The sequence below is a fragment of the Chaetodon trifascialis genome, chromosome 9 (assembly GCF_039877785.1).
Source record: "Chaetodon trifascialis isolate fChaTrf1 chromosome 9, fChaTrf1.hap1, whole genome shotgun sequence".
Lineage (NCBI taxonomy): Eukaryota > Metazoa > Chordata > Actinopteri > Chaetodontiformes > Chaetodontidae > Chaetodon > Chaetodon trifascialis.
Genome location: NC_092064.1, coordinates 22,997,215 through 23,015,502, shown reverse-complemented (window position 1 = coordinate 23,015,502; position 18,288 = coordinate 22,997,215). Strand labels below are relative to the sequence as shown.

Genomic DNA, 18,288 nt, shown 5'->3' with positions numbered 1-18,288 from the left:
AAGCTTCTCACTGGGACGAGGCTATGGCAACAAACTGCTTCCTCCTGTTTGATGGGAAAGAGACAAAGCAAATAACATGCACAAGGTGAGTATGTGGTTTGTGAAATCATGAGCTGTGTGACGGTTTATTATCCAATGAGCACAAACATAAATCTACCATCAGTTAACAATCACAGAAATGAATGTGGAGAGCCTGCAGCCTGAGAGGTACCTCTGGATCCATTTTGGCTTGACTAGCTTTGTCGCCCTGATCAGGGTTACTTGCAAACATTGAAAAATAGAGGAAGGAACATGATGAAGCCAGCAGAGAGTGAGGGAAGGGAGGATGAGGCGAAGGTCCTGAAGGCAGGATTACAGGCTCTAGCAATAAGATCTGTGGGAGAGGGAGGTGTAAAGAAACTGGATCTGTTAAAGCTGAAAGGATTCCAATTAACATACAGAAGGTCATTTCTTCTCCTCGGGATCCCTCAATCAAAACAATAACAAATGATGATGTCGGTTGCATCATGGGATCATGGGAGTTGTTGTCTCCATTGTTAATCAACCACCAGTGCTGATGAAAATCTACCTACCTTCAGTTTCATTCACTGACTTTCTCTCTCTCTCTCTCTCTCTCTCTCTCTCTCTCTCTCTCTCTCTCTCTCTCTCTCTCTCTCTCTCTCTGATGGATCATCTGGTGTTTCTCTGGAATTTATAGCAACCACAAGCAGAAAAGGGGATGCAGGAGGAATATAAGCAACAAACTGAAAGTAAAGCACAAATACCTGAACATTGTATTTAAGCACAGTATTTGAGTAAGTGTACTCAGTTGCATTAGAGAGAGAGGACTTGATGGAGGAAATGTGGTGTGGTGAAAATGGATGTGGCAGAAGATGAACAGGAACAGAACAGATGGGGGGAAAAAATCTGTCACACCGGAAACTGTAGCAGTTAAATGTCTCCAGCAGATGGCAGTAATGTAACACGAAGGATGCTAGCTGCTGGTAAACTTCATAGAAGAAGAACTCATCCATTCTGGCATTAGTTTTATTTAAACATTTTCACATGGACCGTCTGGCATCTTTTGGAAGTAAGTGTTGATGCTGTCATACAGTAAGATGTAACTGCTGCTGATTTTCACTCAACATCCTGATCCTTTCTCGAGTTATCTCTCTGTTTAGCCACATTAGCTCCACTCCGGCTAGCAACGGTTAGCTAACGTTAGCGTATAAGCTAGCTATGTTTACATATGTAACGTTACATATTTGAGAGCATTAGAATATATGTTGACGCTAAAAACATCATGTCGAGTGGTTTCTTGTAGGATTAACTTCGGACACGCTCTTCTATATACCTGAGATCGTTAAACCTAATGTTGTATTAGCTTTTTATAAGCAGCGTTAGCATAGCTAGCATTGAGGCTATTACTGTGTGCGTTTGACTGCCTTTAACTTCAGGCTGTTCTAAAAGGCAGCTGTACCGATAGCCTTTTCTAGTTCACCCTGAATTAACTAGCTAGCTTATTGTTCACATGCCAGTTTATCCTGGAAGTTATTTGTAAGTGAATGTCAACTACGGATTTGTCCATTTCAGATGATCCATTTGATAAACCACCATGCAGAGGTTGCTCATCCTATCTAACTGAGCCCTACATCAAGTGTGCAGAATGTGGACCCTCACCTTTTTTGCTTTGCCTCCAGGTGAGACTGTGACAAACAAACACAAATATTATTAGAACTTTTGAGCACTCTGAGTCTGACTGAAATTAAACTTTATTTCAGTGTTTCACCAGAGGATTTGAGTACAAGAAGCATGAGAGTGATCACAAATATGAAATCATGGTGAGTAAACTAAAAACTGTCTGCATGTATGTAGTCTCAAACACACAGAGACACCCACCACAGACTCACTGTGCATCCTCACTGTTCCCCTCTCCTCTTAACACAGACGTCAGACTTCCCTGTGCTGGAGCCTGGATGGACGGCGCAGGAAGAGATGGCCCTGCTGGAGGCGGTCATGGACTGTGGCTTTGGAAACTGGTGAGTCGCTTTTCAGTTTGTTCATAGCTGCTACTTCTAACGTGCATCTCTTCATTTCAATTTCATGCTGTTTTGTTTGTTTGTTTCAGACATGCAGCCTGCATTATATTTAGGACTTGCGCTGCATGTTATTATTTATTTGACTTCATGTTGCTTAAAGGAAATACAAGTGAAATATTTCATCATTTAGCAAAAACTCAACCACTTGCATTACATCAAATGACTCGATAAAGTGATCATTGTGCTGCACCACTGCGCTCCTGAGCGGCTACTGTTTGTTCACAGGCGAAATGTTAAATGTTTGACTTGTAGACATAAATGTGAGTGTCTAAATCTAGTTAGTGCGCTGCTCCAGACTGAAAAATAATCAATGATAATGTCTGGGGAAATGAGAATTTTGGGACATTAAAATTGGCTCGCAGGTTTGGAAATCATGGCCAACCTGGTTGCAGTTTAATTTAAGATTTATGGTGAAGTCTGTGCTTTTTTCATCATGAAATTGGTCTTTTAACAAAAACTGTTTAAGGACTGTAAGTCTGCAGAGAATTATATGATCAAAACAGGGATTTAGTAGGCCTAATTCCTTTCTTGGAAACCTTAAGTGGAAGTCCTTTCCAGTTTTTATTAAGATGACAAACAACCGCAGTCTGCTGTGCTGTGTGCAATGTCGAGAATATTCATAACCCTGATGGATTTTTATACCTTGGCAAATTTTCTTTGAGCTATTTTTGCGTGGTAACAATTTTTATTTGTGCCGTTTTTCTCCTGCAGGCAGGATGTGGCATATCAGATGCGCTCTAAAACCAAAGAGGAATGTGAGAGCCACTACATGAAGAATTTCATCAATAACCCGCTCTTCTCCTCGACCCTGCTCAGCCTCCGGAAAACAAAGGACTCTCGCTTTGCAGAGGGCGCAATTCCTTTCAAACGTCAGTATCAACATCATCTACTGCTGTCTTTGTTTTTTGTTTTTTTTTTACCAATGTTACAGGACAGACAGACAGAATTTAAGTTGCTTTATCTATTGCCACCTCCCAGTCATGAGCGCTGTCTGCTATTGATGTTAAACAGCACTCAGATTTAAGTTTTGAAAGTGATAGCAGTGTTGATTATGGGTCTGCAGAGCAACCAGACGAAAGATTTGCATTAAAAAAAAAACTGAAATGAACAGTTGGGCAGAAGCAGTTGGTCAGTCGGGAACTTGTCTCAGTTCCTAGCGGCCTTCAGGTCTCCATCTGTCTCAGTGTTTGACAAACATTTCACTGTCATGTTCACGCAGCAGTTGGCAAACTCAGGCCAGAGAGAGGAGATTTCTGATATCGTTATAAGTAGCGGAAAACCAGATCTTGGAAGGAGTTTGCAGGTGGCACATTTCTTGTTTTAATACACAAAACAAATAACGTGTGTATTTCTCTGATGTTACAGCCACTGATGACCCCCCTCGGCCCACGTTTGACTCCGTGCTGTCTCGCGATATGGCCGGATACATGCCTGCCAGAGCAGACTTCATGGAGGTGAGGGGATACATGTGTGCTTTCCTAACATAGCACGACAACTCGGATAAAAAATTTAATTGGCCACTAGATGGTTCATTGTTAAATGTTACTGAAACAGTGACTCATGCCCTTAGTGCTGACTCATAGTGAGTGACTCATCCCGTTGTTGGCTTTTACTCAAGCTGTTTTTGAATATGAATCACTTCTCTGGGATCATAGATCAGATTCATGTGAACTTCAATCAAACCGACAAATAATGAAAATCATTATTCATTGTCCTGTCAGGAGTTCGACAACTATGCAGAATGGGATTTGAAAGACATCGACTTTGTGGATGATGACTCAGACATCCTACGTGGTGAGATTTTTGGGGGGGTTTTCATTGGCAAATAAAAGACAATAGTGTGAACTGCAACTTTTACAATACACTCTCAACTGTGTTGTGCATATTGTTCTGTTTCAGCGCTCAAGCTTTCAGTTGTCGACATATATCATTCAAGATTAAAGGAGCGACAGCGGAGGAAAAAGTAGGTCCCTTTTTAGTTCACAGTGTGTATTTATTCAGCATCATGTAATGACCCCTGCCTATCAGTAGATGGCATTATAAGCCCTCTGTGTTGACCTTTGGGAGCCTCATTCCCCACTGGTGCTTCCTGTGCTTTCAGGTTGAATAAATCAATTTCATGCTGAATTAAAATGAACATGGCAAACATTTTTAAACCCCTTGTTGGTATCTTAAAATGAATGAATTCATAATGCTAATATATTTATAATTTCTAATCTCAACTTTTAATTGTTATTTTGTTAAAAGGTCTTTCAGTACACAAGTCCTGGGAGACTGCCATTGTTAGAGTCAGCAGCGTGATTATAATTGCACATTTAAGCCTTTTTTCAGGCTCTCACTACGAGCCGCAGGGAGTCACTCAGGTGCGACTTACGAGCTGCGTGAACATCTATTCAAACCTCAAATATTTTTGGAAATGGGGAGAATGTGTCTGTCTCCTGGTGAACGCTGTGCATGCCAGGCTGACTCTTTGCCCAGTTGTAGGCTGGCAAACGCTGCAGGAGATATAGAATATGGACTTTATCTGTGTTGCCCATATAAATATGTACACATGTAATATGCATGTTGAATGTTTTTGTGCTGAGCTGAAACAAATTGGTTGGTCAAATAACAATTTGATAGAAAGAAATTGTTGAAATGTTTTAGATGCTGACTATCTGCCGGTCAGTAAAACACAGTTCAGTTCGACAGCAGCTTAAACTACATCCTTCAGAATGATTGTACAGTGAAATCAATGCATCTTTAAAACACCTGAATCAAACTGAACATTAAGACGTTTATGAAGAGAGGATTTATTGCAGGACTGTTGTATTAGACTGCATTTAGTTTTAGCTGGTTGGACTAATAAACTGCCCACAGACACGTCGTTAATTTGTGTGGGTTTTGGATGGTTGGTCAAAGAAAACAAGCACTTTGAAGACGTCACCTTGGGCTTTAGGAAATTGTGATTTTTCAGTATTTTCTGGCATTTTGTAGACTTAAGGAGTAATCGACAGATTGATGGATGATGGAAATGCCTCTGAGCTGAAGCCCTACTTCATTGTTAATGTTCTATAAAATACAGAAAATGCATTTATCACCCTTTCTTTTTTAATTTGCTTGTCAGTTGGTCTGCTTTCTGGAGAATTTCCATCGCTAAACTCTCCACTTAGCTGTCTTTCTTGGACACAGGCAGTCCTTGCTGTTATGCATCCACACCCAAATCAGCTTTAATGAGTTGGTGCTCCCGGAGCATGGAGGAATGGCATTTCTGGCAGGGGGGGCATGTGTGTTTTGTATTTCCCTCCTCCCTCCATGACACTTATTTCATCTCTGTTAACTCGCAGCCTGTCAGAGACGCTTCCAGGCTGGTGACACGGGCCAAGACCCTGAGCTCTGACCCTTGAGCCTCACAGTGCACGTTTGAAGGAGCCCATTACAGACCTTTCAAGCTATTTGACTTCAGTCTCAAACCCAATTATGGAACAAATCTCACCTAGCTGCTGTGTATAAGACATATGTATATATTGGGTTTTCAAACGCCATAATGACTTCATAGACTGTATCAGCCAAGATAATTGCATATATGAGTCAGTGCCAGGTTTCGTTTTTCAGAGAGAGCTGCAATCAGAATATTAATTTGCATAATAATAAACCTACATCTCCATTTCTCCCAGGGTTATCCGAGACCACGGACTCATCAACCTGCGGAAATTCCAGAGTAAGTCCTCTTTCGACTCTTCCGGCTGCGACAGTATTCACAGCAATTCAGGGAGTCATCTGATATCCACCAGCTAAATCACCGCTGAGGGTTTCTATGGATGCATGCAAACAGCTCCAGTGTAATAACCACTGTTAACCTCTGTGGACGAAGTGTGGCAGCTGACGCTGCTCGTATTTACGACCGAGGCTGCGAATAGTCTACAGGGGTTGCGTGCCACGGCATAATTGCTTCGCCGTGACTGGATCCCCGTGCGATGAGTCCTGCAGCCGTAATGACTGAAATGCGGAGGGCTTCATTTATTGATCCACCTGTCACAGGTTGGATTTCATCGAGCTCAGTCATGTAATTCTTTGCATCTCCTGGGTTTTGTATTAGAGGCCAAACAGACAGCGAGGGGGCTGCTATCAATGCATTTTTCCAATTAAACCCTCTTTTTTTAAAAAAACCAAGCCCGTCCACCCAGCCCATTGTTATGGCGCCACGTGTTGCTGTGTGAAATTGGCTGTGGTTTTGGAGTTGAAGAGTTCTCCCATCATGTTTTATTTATGTATCCTCCAGCCTCCAGTTAGCCCTCCTCCCTTTTCTCCCTCCACTCCCTTATCTCCCCAGTCTTTCAAGACAAAAGGGAACTCAGAGTTGCTGTAGAGCTGCAGACCGGTTGTCATGGAGACTGTCAAAGATTGTGTGCCTTGACTGTGTGTGTGTGTGTGTGTGTGTGTGTGTGTGTGTGTGTGTGTGTGTGTGTGTGTGTGTGTGTGTGTGTGTGTGTGTGTGTGTGTGTGTGTGTGTGTGTCTCTCGCATGCAATAATGGAAGCAGTATCTGAGCCTGGGAGGCTCACAGTATCATGTCTCAGTAACTGCTGGAGGCAGGTTGGCCAGTGTTGTTGTTTTAGAGCAGCAGTCTGTCTGAAGTCCTGTTAGAGCCTGTTACATTGAATGATTCAAGTCTGTGTGTGTGTGTTTGTGTGTGTCCGTCTGTGTGTGTGCCTGTTTTTGTTTGCAGTCAGTGCTTGTGTGCAACCACAGAAAAGTCCAGCGTTGATGTCTCCTTGGAGATGTGGACGACACTGTGCAGTGTGTCCACTGTTTTGTTCAGAGTATGACTTCATGTGTGGAGCCTGAGATGGTGGCTGCTAATGGTGGCTGGTGGTGGCTCACATTCAGGAGCCTGACGAAGGAACTTCACACACACACCAGCAACCCTAATTTTTAAGTCTTCACTCTAAAATGCAGTAATTTCCATTATGACAATGTGTGCTTTGTCCCTCATAACATGAATATACACACACACACACACACACACACACACACACACACACACACACACACACAGAACCTCTCCTCTCACACCCCTACAACAGCTTTCCTCTCTGGCTTTGACACTTGTCTGTTACTCAGCGACGTGGGTGATGCTTTGAGACGAGCACAACAAGCTCTTCAGAGTGTGTATGCTTGTCGATTGAGTTAAGTGGTGATGAATGCACGTCTGGGTACTGTGACCTCGGTGGGGGTGGGGGCGTGGGGGGATGCTTTTTGATGCGGATCTGATGGTTTAATACATTTGCCCTGTTGTGCTCTTCACGCAGGCTCTGAATTAGTGAAAGGAAAAGGATCCAAAAACAAAACTCGCTGTGCTTGACTTTTGGTCTCTTAAGAGATGCTATTCTATAAGCCATCATGGCAATACTCCTTTGATCAACAACCAGCAGTGATGAGTCTGATGGTGCGTCGTAATCCGGCCATATGTGGCGAATGCTGATCGACGGCTAAAGCTAGCAGGCAGCAAATAATATTGGATTTAAACACTGCAAAGTCAACACCCATACAACTGGGTTTATTGAGGGAGTAAACTTCTTGCTTACTATGTTTAAAGGTACAGCATATTGTGTTCAGACATGGCAGGAAGTCCTCAGGCAGCAGCCTCAAGAGATCATAACGCAGTGCAGGCACAGAGTAACTGTGATAATAGAGAGTAGTAGTAATGTTTACATGTGTGTTAAGTGTTGATTCAGAGGTCCGTGTTAGCGTCTCGTCTCCGGTGGTGATTTGACAATGAGTGTGGGGGAAATCAAAATAAATAAATGACAGTGCTTCTCCAACAAACTTTGGATGTGTGATAGTATCTACGGGGGTGGATTTTTCTTTCATATTTCTGTGTTATATTTGTTTGTATCCGCTGCCCACTCACTTCTCTCCCCTCTCTCTTTCAGTGCTGGAGCGATGCTACCCAAAGGAGGTGCAGGAGCTGTATGAAGTCATGAGACGATTTGCCAGAGTGGTTGGACCGACTGAACATGACAAATTCATCGAAAGTCACGCACGTTAGTATCTGGCTGGGCACACAGGGATAGACTGCAGCAGACACAAACACGGAGAAGTCGTTTAAGCAGCTCTCACCGCACTGCCTCAAAAGATGTTGTTTTTCATTTTTGAACCAACATGAAGCGTTTTAGAAAGATGTTCCACGATGAGCCTTCAGAACAGCTGACAGTGACAAGTGTTTTCTAGCACATTCCTCCAAAATCTTTGAAATGTGGAGAGTGTGAAGAGCATTAGGATTCACATGGTTTTCATTATGCTGTTCAGTTTGCTTGCTTACTCATTTATTTGGGTTTGTCCTTAAAGTCAAATGAGCATATTTCTATTTGGGGAAATGCAGTCATTTGTTTTCTCTTGCAGAGTAAGATGATTGACATGACTCATATCTATTAAATATAAGGTTTCAGTGAGATAGCTTAGCTTAGCTTGGCTGAAATGTCATCACTACGGCAGAGCCGGGCATTAGCTGTTTTCCCCATTTCCAGTCTAAAGGCTAAGCTAAGCTAACCGGCTGCTGGCTGTAGCTTCAGTGTGGTACCAGTCTTCTCATCTAACTCTCTGCCAGTAAACTGATTAGCTTGTTAACAAAATATCAAACATTTCCTGTGAATGTGTTTATATTCATCAACAGCGTGCACACTGTGCACGTAAGAATAGATACTGGTGTCTGAGCTCCTTTAGATCTCCAGAAAGCTTCTCCATTGTGTCGGCTGAAGTGTTGAGATTGGTGAGACTTGAGCTCTCGGAGTTCAGGTAACTCTCTTTGTGACAGTATGTACAGATTTGCCTTCATCTCCTTTTCCTTGCAGTGGAGTTTGAGCTGCGGAGAGAGATCCGCAGGCTGCAGGAGTACAGAAAAGCAGGGATCAAGTCTTTCTGCAGTGAGTCTACTTTGACCTTTTCACTCCTGTGTTCAACAAAACTTAATTTTAAAGTTGCAAACCTCAGCAGGGACAATATATTTCTTTTCAGATTTGAGCGATGCTGCAGTCCTTGTTTTGAGTTGGGATCCAGTATGTTTAATTATTATTGCAGCAGCAGCACAGTGTATCAGGTCTTTGCATCATTTTTTGGAATTATGATGTTTGGCTAGTTTGTTGGCACACAAAGGAAAGCTCAAATAAATATTTTATTGAGCTGCTTTAACAGCTGCTCTTGGAATAATATCAGAGAAAAGCTGGTAGAATCAATGAAAGGCTTGAATTTCCCCTTTACATAATGAGTTATTTCAGTAAGTTAAGCCTCGCTCATTCATTCAAAACAATGTCGTCTCACCTGAAAACTGCCCGTCGTCACCACCCTGAACCCCGTGCTGGGTTTATTTTTTTAATCCTCTCCCGTCATGTTTCCATTGACCTCTCTGTGTAACCACCACCAGGCGCCAAGGTGTACGAGCGGGTGAAGCGAATGCGGGAGGATGAGCGCAGGAAGCGGACCATGTTGTGTGATGTGCTGCAGTACATCCAGGATGGCAGAGCCTGCCAGCAGTGGCTCAGTAAACAGGCCGCAATGTGAGACTCCAAACTTCCTGCTTGTTACCCAGCATGTAATAGAGGGGCTGGTGAAGTCGTGCTCCGGGAGCCGCTGACCTCTATCATCACGCACAGCACCAGGCGTGCTGAGATGAATAGAGCAGATGTTTATTTTACCGTGCATCCCACTTCAGCCTCGGCCTCTTCAGTATTTTTAGTCTCTTTAACGTTGCCGCTGCTCTTGTTTTTTTCATCCATGGCATTTTTCTTTGGGTGCTTTCCAAGTTCTTCTAATTATTCTACCTTAAAAAAACATCTTGAATGTGATGATTCATCTTTTTTGGATGACGATCCTGGAGTGAGAATAGTGAACAAAGCCCAGAAATGCTGTGCGTAAGTGGGGCGTGCGGCTGTGTGTGTGTATAAATAAGACTGTAGACATGCTAACGCTCTTCTTTCTGATTACAGAGATGCTGGCATCACTCCAGCTGTCACAACGATCACAGTGTCAGGTACAAAGCTCCTCTCCACTTTTCCCTCTGTACTCCCTCCTCTCTGTCGTCTTGGCATGGCCTCAGGCACAGTCACATTAATGTCGACGCTCCTCCATAAATACACTCGAAAAGTAGGCCCCTACATGCATATTTATCTTGCTGTTTTTCCTTTCAAATTAGCTGGCTTTCTGTAACCTCCAGAGCACGAACGGGATGCACACTCCCACGCGGATATATTTACACAATTTGCACACCGCAACTATTTGTTCCCTCATTTCTTCTAAGCAAAGGAATTAGCTGCTTTTTGTCAGCATGCTGTTGTGTTATCTGAATTATAAACTAACACTGGGGTGTTGCATGCCTGTTTAACTGTTGTTGAATTTCTGCTCCACAGCAACAGGCAGGCGGAGCGCCCCTCCTCTCAACCTGACGGGGCTGCCAGGGACAGAGAAACTCAATGAGCGAGAGAAAGAGGTACAGCTGTCTCTCATCTGGACTTAAAGGGTCATACAGAACGATTAAGGCCTCAGTATGCTATGCATGGCTAAAAATAATTAGCCATTACCGCTGCTTAGTAAATCAGAGGCACGGTAAATCTACACGCAGGTTACTGCTGCAAAGTCAATGGAACATTTGCACTGCATGAATTTTCCAAGTAAATCCGTCCCTCTGTGTCTTTTGTGTTGTCTTTACAGTCTTCAGGAAATTAATTGTACTCTCACAACAGTGCACACTTCCAGACAGTCTCTCTTTGAAGGCATTTGTGTACCAGAAGTAGTTAAAAGGAATGAATGAAAGGAGAGAGCTTTGGACACCTCCACACACCTGGCAAATTACTGCATAAAGTGGACGTGATTGTTGTGGAAAAGTTCCAAAAATTGGTGGACACGACCTCAATTCCACCCGGGCTTCTTCAGACACTGTTAGACGCTCTTTGTCTGAAGCACACTGAGGCCTTAAATATGCTTTGAAGCACCGGTGTCTCTCACTAACCCTTGTGTTCTGTGTTTGTAGTTATGTCAGGTGGTGCGGCTGGTGCCAGGAGCCTACCTGGAATATAAGCAGGCGTTGCTGAATGAGTGCAGGCGGCAGGGCGGGCTGCGGCTCGCACAGGCCCGCGCGCTCATCAAGATCGACGTCAACAAGACGCGCAAAATCTACGATTTCCTAATCAAAGAGGGCTACATCACTAAGGCCTAGGAGTGTTTGATTGGACCACAGAGGAGAGTGGACTGTGGTTTGTGGTTCGTATTTTATTTTTTTTCTAATCTTGTAACATCGTTACAGATTGTGTTTTCGAGAGGTTCATATTGTTGCTGCTCCATTGAAATTTTGTAACATTTGTAAGGTCCAGTAGGTCATCTTTTTGAGTCTTAAATGTATTCAAATGGCAAATCTCTTTGTATAATTATATGTCAGAAGAACAGGAGGTCATATGAAAATGAGGATGTATTTATTTCTCCTGTCATAAAATGTTGATCAAAAACTGATTTGGTGTCTACGTTTATATTTTACCAGTTAGAAATTTGGCCCCAGGTTGACTGAAACCCTTTATTTTACAGGTCACACAGCTTCCCCTAATTTAAATTAAGTGATCTATAACTGTTGATTTATAGGAAATGATGTGGAAACACTATAATATTGCACTTTTTATATTAATAATAGTAATAATAATAATTCTTATTATTACTATTATCAGGGAAATTGAATGTTGTTAACTGGTACACTTTTAATTAAGTAATTTCAGTTAATTCAAACTAACTAGAGAATGTTTTTAAGTCAATGAACATGCAAAACTTTTCCATGTGTTTACAGGCTAACATACAATTTAACACACACGGGGGATAAAGTTTCCAATAATAAATCAGCGCTCACTGGAATTTTAATGGAAATCAACAACTGCTTATTGATTCAACTAATTAAACTCTAATAACTGAAACAACTCTGTTTGGGTTACAAATAGCTGATAAGAGCAGGCTGGAGAGACAGACAAACAGCTTTATGAATTTGAGCATATTGATCGTCTGTAGCTTGAACGGCAGCTTTAAACTTAAGTTGCAAACTTGTGTTTTTCTGTGTAAAGTACATTATGGAGGATCCTGTCTCTTAATGACCAGTACGTGTCTCCGGATGATGGATGATACAGAGTCACACAGTTCAGCCTGATCAGCGCTGCTCTGACAGTCTCGTCAGCCTGGTTGAACGATGCTCCACAGCGACACAGACAGATCGTTTCTGTCTCCATCTGTGCGCGCGTGGGCGCGGTGTGACGTGGGAGAGCTGTGACGAATCTAACACAGGCGGGAGGCCACCGGCCTCTGGCGGGCTTATCTGAGCAGAGAGCAGCCTTCGCGTCAACCTCAGCCCACAGCAGATCCAACCTTTGATGATAAGGACGGGGCGACCGTGGAGGAGCTGAAATGCGGGGATTTAAGAGGATGTGAAAGGGAAGAAATTCAGACTTTTCTTCCGCCGCTATGTGTCTTATCAAATCAAGGTTCCACAACAAACGAGAAGCAGCAGAGTAAATTAGTCCTTTCACTTCTGCTCACTTCACAGGACACAGTTTTCCTCATGTCACACTTGACGTCTTTACCCGAGAATCCGAGCAGCCTCAACAAACCCGGCGGTGATTGATCCGTTCGCCCTGTTATTCTCTGTTTTAAGCAGATCGTGGCGCCTGGTGTTTGTCTGTGGTGAAAGCTGATGAACAAATGTGACCTGAGGCACCGTAAGCAGAGCAAACCGACAACACCGACGCGAGGAAGCAACCACGCAGTTTTTTTACATCCGAATCTGACGTCACTCATGGAACGAAAACATCTGATTGTGATGTCATAACGTACTGACAACGCATAGTTCTAGTAGTACTCTAGCTAGTGTAAGGTGCTTTGGAACCAATTTGTGATCTTTATCCCAGGATCAGAGTAGAGTGACCATCCAGAGTTAATGTTTTTTTAATTCAGATTATTTTCATCGCACAAGCTCAAGGATTGTTTCTCCACTCAGTTCAGCTTTAGCTGAGGTTTAGCCGATCTGTTAGGCCTACTGTCTATTCGTCTCGACAGCTTCATTTCTCTCTCCAAGGACATGTGTCTTTCAGCCCGTGACTGGCTTTTTGTCTCTCCTCTGACTGAAGCGCATGAGTTAAGACAACACCAGCAGATGACAGGAGGCGTTTTTTCCGAATCCGGTGCAACAAGTCTACGATTCAAGTGCAGCGAAATAAAAGACGGAACAGGATCAGAGATAAGATAACACTTCATTAATCCCCCGTCGGGGAAATTAGGGAGACCGTCATGAGTTAATTATCTTCTCGATGCTGCGCTCATCGCATACTCATTCACCTTACAGAGTTCGTCTCATGCAGCCAGTCAGGATGAGCGGACTCCTCACCTGCTACACCCAGCACATGTTGTGTCATGGCCCTCTCTCTGTGGCCGTAGAGTCGGTGCTGTGGTGGCAGGAGCAGCAGATGGAGCAGATGTTCGTGTCAACGCTCTGCATGTGTGCAGAAATGCACTTCTCCACCCACGCGCACACTGTCGTCTCAGACACACTGTTCGCCTCCTGCTCTCTCATGGCCTGACTCCCTGCAAAGGTGCATTGCTGCTGACTTCCTTAAAGCACCTTCCTCAGGTGCGGACGTTAGTCTTAACACACAAACAGGCGCCCTCTGACTTTCCAGACTGTGTTAAAATGTCTGAAACCTTCACAGGAAAGATGGATGATCAGGATCATGTGAGTAAATGCGACTCTGTTCCTTCAAACGAGACAAATGCTTTTCAGGTGGGGATTAGAAAATGATCAGAAGTGTTATTCTTGTATGATGTGTGATGATGTGGAAGCTTTGATATACTTATTTTGGTTTTGTCCTGCTTGATGGTTTAATGTCTTAAACACGGTGGTGCTAATGGCTAAAACTTTCATTTGGTATGTAAGTGAGAGAAGCTTATCAATAATTAAAAAAAACACATTTTACAAGCACAATAGATAATCAGGATCATAGAAGTTAATGATAATCTGCATCAGGATTAATCGTTTTTCTTCATCTGACTGACAGAATGAAGGACAGCACACAGCATACAGAGGAAATGACGTCACCTCCACTAAGATGTGTGATCATTTGCTGTCAGTTACATCTCTGTTTAATGATTTGCATGGCTACAGAGCTATCAGACACATTCTCTTGTAATCTCGGAGCTATTTGTGTTTATTAGAACAGCAAGTTTTGGGAAGTAAAAAGGAAACTCAACTCTCCAGAGAAAAATCAATCCTTTGGTTTTAGAGCTTCTCCTCTGACGGCGTCTTATTGATTTTTAACTTTGCAGCTATTCAGGGAGAAGGGAAAAAGATGTCTCCAACATATTTGCTCTGTGTTGTTGTAACCCTCTTTGAAAGGGCAAACTCTAACACACACACACACACACACACACACACACACACACACACACACACACACACACACACACACACACACAGAGCCACCCGCCCTGCTTAAGCCATTATTGCTGGGTAGTGATTAACACAGAGGTGAACCCATCAACACAAGAGGTTACCTTGGCAGCCAGGTCTGTTTCTTGAAGTCTGGGAGAAGACACGTTCGCCCTGTTGCTCGTGCTCATTTGCTGGGCAGAGGAGTCGTGACTAACCAGACCCCCCCAACCCCCCACCCCCCATCTGTGTACGTGCTTTTTCTCACTGACTCACTGTCATGGAAGAAAGGGAGCAAGTACATGCAGCCCATTCAGCTCTCAATAATAAGATTAATAGTAATAATGGACAAAGATAGTGTGCATCAGGATGTGTGTCTGAGCTCTCTTCCTTTTGCACAGCAGTAAATGTGTTTGATGTCAGAGCCGCACTGATCAGAGCGTGGGGAGGGGGGCTGGGGGGCTCCATGCTGAGCTGAGGCACCTCGCTGATTTTCACATGTTGCCACAGCAAACACTTAGATCCCGTGTCTATTTACCGCCTTCACAGCTGGCGCGACGGGGGCACCTGTGGGATCAGCAGCAACTTTATTTAGACCCCCCCCACACACACACCTCCCCTCCTCCTCCTACTGCACGCCGGGTCGAGCATCTCGGCCGCCACTGACCACAAAACACTTTCCACTCTCCTCATCTTACCGCCTCATCAGTCACACACATCATGGGATCATCCCGGACATTCACACTGTATCTTCACACACTTTGGTTTACTTTCTCTGGGATATTCATTCATCAGCTGATTAGCAGCAGACGACGCAGATAGTCTGATGATCTGAAGCTTCGATCACGCGCTCCTCAGCTCGTGCCAGTATTCGCACACGCGGACACTGAAGTGAAGTAGTCGCCAGCATTCTCCCTGAATGACTTTTAGCAGCCTGAATGGGTCCACTGCGCTCATAATTTACTGTTTGGATTAACAGATCCCTGCTGGCTCTCGGTAAGAGTAAATAAGTAGCCATGGCCGAACAGCACAAGTTATTGGGGGTCCGTACGTTTGAGAGATGTGCAAAGGATTTTCCGGTTAAATCACTGTGGCACCCTCTGCACTGTCAGGCCCATCAGTTATCTTGTGTTACAGGCGGTCAGGGTTAATCAATGTCACCGCTGCTCATTCAGAGCAGACAGCTCCTTCAGAACGTGGCTGCAGGTGCTTGTTATTACAGCGATGGTGTCATTGTAAATTTTCAGCCTCCATGGCAGACTGTGGAGCCATATTAAACAGGAGCGTCTTCCCAGAATGCCTCTGACTCATCTGACATTTCAGTCTGAACCACAGTCTCTCCAGCCTGCAGCTCTATCGCTCTCCCTCTCTATCTCTCTATCCATCTGGCTTTTCACCGTTCTAATTCAAGGTTACAACTTTTGAAACATCTATCATCCCCTCATTTTTTTTCCTTTTGACTCTTGGCTCATTTTGTGTCACCATTTCCTCGCCTCTTTAAACATTCATCAGGTGAGTTTCAATCAACACCAGCTCTTATCTCTCCCCTCTGCTGTAAAAGCATTTCAAGTCCGGGGTCAAAAATCGGTGTCAGCGGTCTCTTTTGTCTCCTCGTTTTGCAGAAACAGTCACCCCTTGCACCAGCTTCTGTGGATGTGCCGCCTGGTACTGCTGTTTGTTTCCAGCTGATTGAATTTGGAATGTAATTAGGAGTGACTCTGAGGCAGGGGCCACGGGTTTATGGATAGCGTAATATCTCCCCCAGGAGCCCTTTGAAATAGGATTGACTTTGGAAGGCATGTCTAATTATGATTTTGTACACGGATATATTCACTAAGGCCGGCAGATGAAGCTGCAGTCTTGAAGGTCTCAGAGTTGGGGCCCTATAGATGGTCAAAACGTCTCGCTGTCTCAAGGTCTGCGAGGATATCAGGCTGTTTCCTCCAGGGCAGGGCATAATGAGATTTGTAATAACAGACCTAAAGAACAGGCAGTGTATTTGTTTTCCATATACGAGTGTGGGCCACCATGCCAGGGCAACATTTAAATTGGTAATGCGTGTATTTGTGTGTGTGCGAAACAAGTGCACAGAATTAGATTTCAAGTCAGGAGCGTACTGAAATGGAAACATATTGCCTGAGCCACAGTGCAGCGTGAGCTTGCATTGTTTATGGCATCTGCAACTCTGAGTTTACTCTCTGGCTTTTATAAGTTCAAGACCTGAAACATGATCGCAGAGGTCTCTGCAGGCAGTCAAATAAAGAGCTGACAGTGAGGCTTTAAGCTACTGTATCAGTCTTTGGCACTGTCTGTAAACCTTTAGGTCCTATGGGGACATCATGTCAGTGAAGTTTAGCATCTTAATGCTAAACAGCACATCAGGACGTTGAATGCAGTTCATGTTTCTGTACACTGTGGTACTGCTGCAAAATACAGCCGTTTAACCTCATGATAACTGTCTGCACACTGATCCGTCGCACAGTTAACTTATCTGTCAGAAAATAAATGCCAGATGTATTTATTCAAAGAAACAAACTGATAAGCAGCTTGTGTCCAATATTTCTGGGAGTTTGGGGTCTAAAGACATCTGTTAAGGCTGTTTTACTGTTTTATATGTAAATGGGAAATCTTAAAATACATTAATTTTTTTTACAGTGTTTTGTTGGTAGCTAGTCAAAAATGATGTAAGTGGGTTAGTTTGAGCTGGGGGACTTTGGACTCATGACCTCTGTGTTTCTAAAATCCTGCCTCGCCTTGCTGATGTGCTCTGCTTTAGAGTTTATGCTCCACTAACCTCAGAGAGAGAGCACCAGCAACATTTTGAGGAAAACAAATGGCCTCTTGTTTAGAAAGCGTCAGAATTGTGAAAGGCATCAAGATGCATTTCAGTCAGGCTTTGATGATTCTACTAGTAGACAAGAGGTTTGTTTGTTCTGTAGTCACATCTCACCAATAATTTTCAGCATTGTGCTCTTGGGAGGTGCTTGATCCTCCCATCGCTTTGGTATGAAGAGTAATTGATGCCAGAGAGAAAGTGCAAGCATATGAAAGGAGCTTCTTTTCTCAAACGTGTACATCTACTCCCTAAATTGCATGTTTTTGCATGTTCATCACTTTTTTTTTTTTTTTAGGTATTATAATTATTTTGCATGTGTTGGCAAATTGGTGAAGTTGTATTTTAACCTGTACCATGCTGTACTGAAAGCAAATTCCACCAGCTTTGCTGTGTGGTCATTACATCAAATGATTTTTGTGTGTTATGCACAGCATTGGGCTCTCAGGGCCACCGTACACCTCAGATAGTGCATAAACCTCACCTATCTGTAGCTTTGTGAAGTTCATTGTGGCTCATTGTGGCCCTTTGAGGCTGATGGGTGGAAAATATTGGAGGGCCCTGCTGTTCTTACCAATCGTCAAGTACCAGTTAGTGTTTTCTACCCTCTGGCCTCAGGGGTCGGTTGGCTTGGCGTACCAGAATGCGGCGAGCAAGACGCCGTGCTCTGAAAGCTGCACAAAGACCAGATTTTCTTCGGCATTTTTCAGTTTAACAAGAGCAGAACCTTCAAGGATGAGAAGCAGCTGGTTGGTTTTGCAGATGCACATCTGGTTAACCTTCCAGCTTGTGATAAATAGCAGCGCTCTGCAGCTTGCCACACCTTTTCTGCAGGAACCATCCCTGACTGTTTGAAGAACACTTGGAAGGCTGAGACAGTCTGCTTAAGGCTTGGCTGAAAAAGGAAACATCTAACTTGCATCCTCCATCAGAAAGGCCTGGATACACCTGCAT

The 18,288-nt window shown here is 43.7% G+C and overlaps 1 protein-coding gene across 1 annotated transcript; it reads left to right on the top strand.

Annotated features, from left to right (window-relative positions):
- Nucleotides 1-949: 949 nt before the first annotated feature.
- On the top strand, nucleotides 950-11,556 carry tada2a (transcriptional adaptor 2A). Its single transcript, XM_070971218.1, has 15 exons — nucleotides 950-1,069; nucleotides 1,573-1,679; nucleotides 1,761-1,820; nucleotides 1,927-2,018; nucleotides 2,790-2,947; nucleotides 3,444-3,532; nucleotides 3,800-3,872; nucleotides 3,978-4,041; nucleotides 5,735-5,778; nucleotides 7,993-8,103; nucleotides 8,911-8,982; nucleotides 9,480-9,612; nucleotides 10,042-10,085; nucleotides 10,462-10,541; nucleotides 11,082-11,556. Exons 1-15 carry the CDS (start codon nucleotides 1,045-1,047, stop codon nucleotides 11,265-11,267), a joined length of 1,338 nt encoding a protein of 445 aa, XP_070827319.1. The 5' UTR covers nucleotides 950-1,044; the 3' UTR covers nucleotides 11,268-11,556.
- Nucleotides 11,557-18,288: the final 6,732 nt, after the last annotated feature.